This window comes from Panthera uncia (genome assembly GCF_023721935.1).
Source record: "Panthera uncia isolate 11264 chromosome B3 unlocalized genomic scaffold, Puncia_PCG_1.0 HiC_scaffold_1, whole genome shotgun sequence".
Lineage (NCBI taxonomy): Eukaryota > Metazoa > Chordata > Mammalia > Carnivora > Felidae > Panthera > Panthera uncia.
In genome coordinates this window covers 31,103,159-31,112,077 of record NW_026057582.1, presented here as the reverse complement: position 1 = coordinate 31,112,077, position 8,919 = coordinate 31,103,159, and the positions used below count along the sequence as shown (strand labels likewise).

Below are 8,919 nucleotides of genomic sequence, written 5' to 3'. Positions count from 1 at the left end.
AAACAGAGCATAGCAGATTTTCTGTCACAATCCACCAGCTCCTGGCCCCTGCCAGCAAGGGGAGTCTTCAGAAATGACAGGACCAATTCAAGTTTCCAATGCAGGGCCGATTCACTTGCTCTTTGGGATGGGCAACAGAAGGGACACCCACTGCTTGCAACCAAGTTTCTGCCAGCAACGACCAGGCATCAATTCCAAAGCCGAGAGGTGTTTTTTGGTTTTTTGGTTTTTTACCCCTTCTATTGTTTTCTTTAGGGCAGAAGTGGAAGGACAGTAGTTACATCCAACTACAACACTCTTGCCAAGTTTCTTGATTTGTCATTAGAAACATTCAAAAGTGGGGACACCTGGGTGGCTCAGAGGGTTAAGCATCTGACTCTTGATTTTGGCTCAGGTCACGATCTCATGCTTCATGGGATCAAGCCCGGCATCATGCTCTGTACTGACAGCACAGAGCCTGTTTGGGATTCTCTCTCTGTCTCTCTCCTGCCCCTCCTGCCCCCTCCCCAACCTCTCAAATAAATTAATTTAAAAAAAAAGAAACATTCAAAAATGAGCAAGCTATCTTATATAACAGCAATACATGTTAAAACATCAGAAATAGTATTTTCCACCTATGATACCGGCAAAAGAAAAAGCTTAAAAATATCTGGTGGGGGTATAAATGGGTACATTCTTTTTGCAGGGCAATTTGGCAACAACCATCACATTATAATGCAGTTCCTCGTCCCTCCTATTACTGAACAAGTCCCTTCTGAAACCAGTAAGTGGGAGCAGAGTTACAAAATCAGAAAGGGAAACAAAATAACCAACCCAGCTGTGTCAGATTGGAATTGGAGGTATCCGTGGGGACCCATGATATAACATCTACTCAAATAGATGCAGAAATAAATACACACAGTGCATGTTCACATGTACACATACACACAGATATTCCCTAGCTGTCCCCAGAGGGCTTGGGAGCAGTGACGCCTCGACTACAGAGAGCATACCTAGAGTTCAGATCGTGGCTTTTATTTATTTATTTTTTTAAGTTTATTTATTTTGAGAGTGGGGGAGGGGCAGGGAGAGGGGAGAGAGAATCCTAAGCAGGCTCCACGCTGTCAGCTCACAGCCCAATATGGGGCTCGAACCCACTAACCATGAGACCATGGCCTGAGCCGAAATCAAGAGTCAGATGCTTAACCAACTGAGCCCCTCAGGTTCCCCTAGATCTTGACATTTAAAATATTGTTTGCCACTAAAAGGAACCAGGAGTCCTTGGAGAAATGGCTGATTCAGAGCTGGGGAGGGAAGATCACAAGATGGGCCTGGAACATTTTGTTGTAGCATACGATACATCCAAATACAAAGTGGATATGGAAAAGCAAATATAATAGTCCTGAACGAATCTTTTTTTTTTTTTTTAAGTTTATGTACTTATTTTTGAGACAGTGCGTGCAAGCAGGGGAGGGGCAGAGAGAGAGGGAGAGAGAGAGAGAGAGAGAATTCCAAGAAGGCTCTGCACTGTCAGTACAGAGCCCAATGTGGGGCTGGAACCTATGAACCATGAGATCGTGACCTGAGCTGAAACCAAGAGTCAGATGCTTAACTGACTGAGTCACCCAGGTGTCCCAGCTCTGGACCAATCTACAGAATCCACTGTCATATGGGAAAAGCCAAGTGCAGAACAAGTGCATGAATGCTATCATCTGTGTACAAAAAAGAGATGATGAGAAATGTGTCAATGTGCACGTTTTTCTATGTGCAGAGGACCACTCCTGATACAGGAAGCATGAAGTGCCTCTGGGAAAGGAGAGTGACATGGGAGGAAGGATCATCTTTTACCCCTTGTGTGACTCTGGGTTTTGAAGCAAGTGACTATAATACCCGTTCAAAAAATTATTTCTTAAAAAGCAAAATGTGTATTACCTAGGATCAGAAGGAATATTCACAAGAAGTTTTGCAAATTTATCTGATATTTTTCTCTTGTTCCAAATTAGTAATCTGCCTCCTGGGAAGGAACACGCAGCTCCCTGCAGTGCCTTATTTAAGGACAATAAACCATGCTCATTGCCCGTTATTTCCATCTTCTTTCCCTGAGAAAATAATTATTAGCTGGGATCGTTGGTGTTATGAATTGGATTGCCTCCCCGCTAAAATGCAAATGTCGAAATCCTATTTGGAGATCAGGTCTTTAAAGAGATAATTAAGTTAGGGGCGCCTGGGAGGCTCAGTCGGTTAAGCGTCCGACTTCGACTCAGGTCATGATCTAGCGGTTTGTGAGTTCGAGCCCCATGTCGGGCTCTGTGCTGACCGCTCAGAGCCTGGAGCCTGCTTCGGATTCTGTGTCTCCCCCTCTCTCTGCCCCTCCCCTGCTCATGTTCTGTCTCTCTCTGTCTCAAAAATAAATAAAAACATTAAAAAAAAATTTTTAAAGAAGTAATTAAGTTAAAATGAGGTCTTTGGGTGGACCCTAATCCAAACTGACTGGCGTCCTTATAGGAAGAGGGAATTTGGACACAGACCCATTGAGAGGGAAGAGGATGTGAAGACCCAGGAAAAAGATGGCCATCCACAAGTGCAGGAGACAGGTCTGGCACACATCCTCCCCTCATGGTCTTCAAATGAAGGGTCCCTGCTGACACATCGATCTAGGACTTCTGGCCTCCAGAACTATGACAAAATAATCTCTGTTGTTTAAGCCACCTGGTCTGTGGTACTTTGTTACAGCAGCCCTAGCAAACTCATACATCCAGTCTCACGATAGGGTGTCTGGCCAAGGCTCTCCCCCGAAAACACTGACCTATCCAGGCAATGGACAGGAGTCTAGGGTGGAGGGAGCCAGTGAGGGAAGCAGCTCAGGGGGTATGCCCACACCCAGCAGGAGTTTGTCACACTAGGGATGCAGACAGGATTCCGCAGGCAAGTGGGAGCTACTGAAGGATTTGAAGACTGAATGATGTGGTCTGAACATAATATATTAGAAAAGAAGCTGGTGGACAAGGGGTCGGAGTGGAGAGCCAACCAGGAGACCCCTGCAGGTGTCCTGGTGGGAGAGGGGGAAGGGCAGCCCTCTGGGGGATTAGAGCACAGGGGGGCTTGAGCGAGTTGGAAGAGATGAGAGAATTGCTCAGGTGTTTGGGGAGATCGTTCAGGTCAAGAGAGCTGAGCTCTGTGGTTGACCGTGTGAAGAAGAGTAAGAGAAACGGACAAAAGGGTCAAAAAAGACTGTACATCTCTACGGCAAGAAGGGGGAATAACAGAGAAATGAAAGAAAGCTTTGATTGGAAAGAGCAAGTCAGGGGCCAGTGCAGAAGGTCAAGAGGTCTTGGAGTGAGGGGCCAGGACCCAGGGAAGGGTCCTCGCCCTTGTTTGGGTGTGGGGGACAAAGCCAGGGGATTGCTTTTGGGGTGAAAATAGAAGTCTTTGGCCCCCACTGGAACTTGTAGAGGAAGTGGGAGGAGCAGAGGACAGCCTGCCAGTGAGGGCAGAACCAGGCAGTCAGTGAGTGCTCCGCCCCCTCCTACTTCTCCCCACAGCAACTGCAACACTGAGGTTGCAGAGGGCAAGTCGGGATTGGCAGGACAATGTGCAGAGAGGGGATCCGGTATCTCGGGGGCACAGCGTCCATGGCTCTACCAGATCTGATGCTGGCCTGGTCCTTATAATCCTGGGATGGAGAGTCACAGTAGCTCCGGAAACACAAGCACTCACACCCTCATGGGCCTGCTCTGACACATCAGTAATTAGCAAGTGTGTTGAGCACCTACTAGGTGCCAGGCACTAGGAATACAGAGGAGCACAGATCCACGCAGTCTCTGCCTGTGAAAACTGGTCTGGTCAGCTGGACCCCGTTGGTGTGGTCCAGAGCTTCCTTGAGGAAGTGATGGTTGAGATGCAAAAATGCACAGGGGTTAACTAGGTGAGGAAGGTTCCAGTTAGAGGTCCAGCCTGCCGGGAACTCAGAAGGAGGAAGGGCTGGGAGCCAGAAGGAGAGTGGGGTGAAAGCATGCTGCAGGAGTAGGCAAGTCTCATAGGCCATGATAAAGACTTGAACATCATCTAAGAGCACTGAAGCCACGGAAGCCTTTTAGCAGGGGAGTGGAATCATCTGGTATGTCTCCAAAAGGTTCTTCTTACTCTGTTCAACTGGGTGGAGGAGGGTAAGAGCAGGTGCGGAAAGACGAGTCAGCACCGTGCCTCAAGAATTCCCTGGTCACCCGAGAGGAGCTTACCGAAATGTAGATTCGGGTCCAGGAGGTCTGGGGCGGGTCCTGGGACCCAGCGTCTCTAACAAGTTCCCAGGTGGTGCCCATGCTGCTGATCCACAGACCACACTGAGTAGCAAGGGGCTAGTCCAGGTGAGCAATGTGGTGGCCTGGACCAGGGGGTGGCAGGGGCAGTGGGGAGAAACGGACAAATCTCAAATGTGCTTTGGAGGCGGGCTCTTCAGTGCGCAGCAATGGGTAGGACACGGGGAGAAAGAGAAGAAAGTATCAGAAATGGCTCTCAGATTGTGGAGTGGGCTCTCTGCGATGGGAAGGCTGGAGGAGGAGCTGGGTCTAATGGACGTTAGCCGTTGGAGATGTCAAGTTGGGAGGCGAATACAGAGTCCCAAGAGCCAGAGTGGATGCACACCCTGTCTTCCCTCCCACATCCACGCCGTCTGCGGAGGTGGTAGTCCCCACACCTGGGACACCCAGGCCGGCTTGCCCCAAATCACGATTGCGAATCCTGTGCTCAGGGCCTCATGGGCATGGCCTGCACTTCGTCCACTCAAATTCTGAGGCTGAGAAGGAGGAAGGGCGAGATTGAGTTGGCAGGACAGTTTGCAAGGGAGAGGATCCAATTTCCTCTCTGACAGAACAAAAGCCACTTTCTTTGGAAAGAACTTAAAGTTGGATGTCTGATCCCCATCTTGGATTTGCACGGAGTCCCTTTACCAGCCCCTGGGGGCCCGGAGAACCGGGAGGGCTCAGTCCGCTGGCGCCATCTAGTGTCTATGGGGAGGTAGTCCTCTGGTGGTCACAGAGCGGAGGCCTGGGCCAGGCTCGGGGTGGGGGGGAGATCCAGCCTGCAGCAGAGTTTGGGGCAGCTGCAGCCTTCTAGGGCAGTGGGGGGCGGGGGGGGGGGGGGGGGGGGGGGGGGGGTGGGGGGGAGGTGACTCAGGAGTTTATGACTCCGTATTGGTCTCCTAGGGCTGCGGAAACAAGTTACCATAACTGGGTGGCTTAAAGCAACAGAAATGTATTCTCTCACAGTTCTGGAGGCTACAAGTTCAAAGTCAAGGTATCAGCGGGCCATTCCCCCTCTGAAGGCTCCAGAGGGGGAAACTTTCCCTGCCTCCTCCTGCTTCTTTGTCTCTGGCTGGTTTGTAGATGGCTTCAGTCTCTGCCTCCACCTTCAAGGCCTTCCCTGTATGCCTGTGTCCAAATTTCCTTCTACTTAGGAGGACACCAGTATTCAGATTAAAATCTACCCAGTCCAGCGTGACCTCATCTTAACTTGATTTCATCTCCAAAGACCCTATTTCCAAATAAGGTTATGTTCACAGGTACTGGGGAGTTAGGATTAGAAAGGATCATTTGCGGGGGGGGGGGGCGGGGGGGGGGGACACATTTCAACACAGAACAGACTCCTTTCAACCAACAGCTGTTCCCTGAGCATCTGCAAAGTGCCCACCAGTGCCGGAAGCTGGGCTGGCTGAGCTGACTAGCAGACCTGCTCCAACCTTGAGGTTTTCCCATGTGGTTCTGTAAGTCTTGTCACTGATCTGTGGCCTCCTGATTCACCCTGGACTCCTTAGCACCCAGAGGGTCAGTATTTCATTGATGTAGGACGAAGAAGGGCAAGAGACAGGAAAGAAAGACTGCAGGAATGATGAGGAGGGGGACAACACAGGGGTAAAGGGGTGCAGAGCACATGACATTTGAGCCGGGTCTAGAAGCAATAGAAGTTTGCCAGGCAGGAAAGAGATAAGCAAGGGTGAGGGGCCTTCTAGGCAGAGCTGAAAGTGTGAGCCACGGCTCGGTTCGAGGGGTGACAGTGGCTGTGATGCCGGGGAGCGCGGGGGAGTCTGGTATGGTTGCAAACGAGGGTGTGTGGGTGGGGGTGTGCTGCCCAAGGGCCGTAGCCCAGAAGATGGTGACTCAATGGGGAAGAGTTTAGAGGACCATTCTCATGGCTTTAAATATTATCCTTGGAGGGATTTTTTTTTTTCAGTTTATTTATTTACTTAAATAATCTCTACACCTAACGTGGGCTCGAACTCACAACCCTGAGGTCAAGAGTCACATGTTTGACAAACTGAGCCAGTCAGGTGGCCCCCACCTTGGAGGTTTTAAAGCCCGCTCTAGGTGTCATAATTACCAGTAGAGATGGCAGCAGGCAGAGAGTCACGACAGGTGGGGTCCAGAGAGCCTCCTCGATAAAAATGGAAATATAGTGGGGCTCAGTTGCTTGTGTCTGACTCCTGATTTCTGCTCAGGCCGTGATCTCACAGTTCGTGAGACTGGACCTCTCATCGGGCTCTGTGCTGACAGTACAGAGCCTGCTTGGGATTCTCTCTGCCTGCCCATCCGCTGCTTGCTTTCTCTCTCTCTCTCTCTCTCTCTCTCTCTCTCTCTCTCCCCTCTCTCTCTCTCTCTCCTCTCTCTCTCTCTCTCAAAATAAATAAACTTAAAAAAATTGAAATGTAAATCTGCCCCCACTTTCTGGCAGCACTGAGTCCAAAATAAAACCATGTTGTTTTGAAACTTACCCAAAATACTTCACACAAGCCCCTGGCAGTACTTTACTGAGGGTGTGCAAGCCACCCCATGGCAGCAAGTACCAAGAAACTGGATCTGTGTTAGTTTATGCGTGTCCCTCACAGTCTGGCTGTGGGCATCACCGTAGTCAATGCCTCCAATCACTAGTGTGCCGAGTGTTGTTAAAAATGAATGAATGTTTAATTTTACCAAATGCCTCTTCTGCATCTCTGAAGATGGTAACACATTTTTCTTTAATTTGGTAATATAATGCATTGTGCTGAATATTGACAGAAGTGTTTGCTGTTAAACTATCCTCATATCCTTGCTAAACCCTACTTCATTGTGATAAGAGCCTGTGGGAGTGTGTGTGTGTGTTAACTTTTTTTAACGTTTATTTATTTTTGAGACCGAGACAGAGCACGAGCAGGGGAGGGGCAGAGACAGAGAGAAGCATAGAATCCAAAGCAGACTCAAGCCTCGGAGCTGTCAGCACAGACGTAGGGCTTGAACCCAGGAGCCATGAGATCCTGACCTGAGCCAAAGTTGGACGCTTGACCGACTGAGCCACCCAGGCACCCCTTAAAATACAGCAGTTTTGGGGAAGCCTGGCCGGCTTAGTTGGGAGAACATGCAACTCTTGCTCTCGGGGTCATGAGTTTGAACCTGGGTTGGGTATAGAGATTACTTAAATAAACAAATAAATACATACATACATACATACATACATAAATAACTTTAAAAATGTATACAGAAAAATAAATAAAATACAGCAGTTTTTAAAAAATTTTATGCATCTATATTCCTTAGTGAAAATGATCTGTAATTTTTCTTGTACTTATTTACTATCAGAAAACTATACTAACCCCATAAAACAAAATAGCTTGCTCACCTTTTTAAAATTTTCTGAAACACTTTGTAGGATATAGAGTTTATTGGTTTCTTTAAAACTTTTTTTTTAACGTTTATTTATTTTTGAGACAGAGAGAGAGCATGAATGGGAGAGGGTCAGAGAGAGAGGGAGACACAGAATCCGAAACAGGCTCCAGGCTCTGAGTGGTCAGCACAGAGCCCGACGCAGGGCTCGAACTCACGGACCGTGAGATCATGACCTCAGCTGAAGTCGGATGCTTAACCGACTGAGCCACCCAGGCGCCCCAGGAGTTTATTGGTTTCTTAACAGTTGGATAAAGCTGACATATAAAATCATATGTGCCTGGTGTCTTTTTGATGGGAGATACTTTTGATTACCAGTTTAATTTCCTGAATGATTGTTGATTTAGTTAGGTTTTCTGTTTTATTAATTTTGGTGGTTTTTTTTTTTTCTATGAAGTTACCATTTTATTTTATTTTATTTTTTAATTAATTTATTTTTTTAAATTTTTTTGCAGTTTTATACCTTTATTTGACAATCAGCAGTTAGTTCTCATCCACATTAACAGTCTGTAGATTTTTGGGGCGCCTGGGTGGCTCAGTCGGTTGAGTGTCCGACTTCGGCTCAGGTCATGATCTCACAGTTCGTGGGTTCGAGCCCCGCATCAGGCTCTGTGCTGACCGCTTGCTCAGAGCCTGGGACCTGCTTCAGATTCTGTGTCTCCTCCTCTCTCTGCCCCTCCCCCGTTCACGCTTTGTCTCACTCTGTTTCTCAAAAATAAATGTAAAAAAAAAAAAAATTAAAAAAAAAAAAAACCCAGTCTGTAGATTTTTGAAAGTGGTGACAGGTACATAGGTCACCAACGTACAGAGCTTGTTTGGTGAATCCTCATCCTTGTTACGTTTTCTGATCAACCGCACATGGATACGGTATGGAACATTCCTTGTTCCTTTGGCCCAGACAGCTTTGTTGAACCTGGTGTCGATGCGCACATCTGGGGTTCCCGTCTCCTTCATAGCAAATTTCTGGATCTCTCTGAGTGCCCGAGGGGCATGCTTCTTCAAACCCACTCCGTGGATGTGCTTGTGAATGTTGATGGTGTAGTCTCTGGTTACTACCTCGCTGATGGCAGAACGGCCCTTCTTCTTCTCTCCATCCTTCTTTGCGGGAGCCATCCTGCCAGGCCCGGGTTGGAAAGCGAGCTACCATTTTAGTATATATTTTCGAATTTGTTGGTGTAAAGTGTTTTGATTTTTAAAATTTTATTATCTGTAATCAGGTCTGTAATTATATTTCTCAATTCCTAAAATTTGT

The 8,919-nt window shown here is 47.8% G+C and overlaps 1 protein-coding gene across 1 annotated transcript; it reads right to left on the bottom strand.

Annotated features, from left to right (window-relative positions):
- Window positions 1-3,751: 3,751 nt before the first annotated feature.
- Window positions 3,752-8,802, bottom strand: LOC125910297 (60S ribosomal protein L31-like). The gene is made up of 2 exons (XM_049614081.1): window positions 8,354-8,802; window positions 3,752-3,900 (listed from the first exon to the last, which is right to left on the bottom strand). Exons 1-2 carry the CDS (start codon window positions 8,778-8,780, stop codon window positions 3,752-3,754), a joined length of 576 nt encoding a protein of 191 aa, XP_049470038.1. The 5' UTR covers window positions 8,781-8,802.
- Window positions 8,803-8,919: the final 117 nt, after the last annotated feature.

Excerpts from the sequence above, each read along its gene's own strand:
- LOC125910297 (XM_049614081.1), bottom strand. The coding sequence starts at position 8,780 with ATGGCTCCCGCAAAGAAGGATGGAGAGAAGAAGAAGGGCCGTTCTGCC. Across the intron at positions 3,901-8,353 it reads ACAGAGTGAGACAAAGCGTG|TTAACCCCTGTGCATTTTTG; the intron begins AACGGGGGAGGG and ends TTCCTCACCTAG.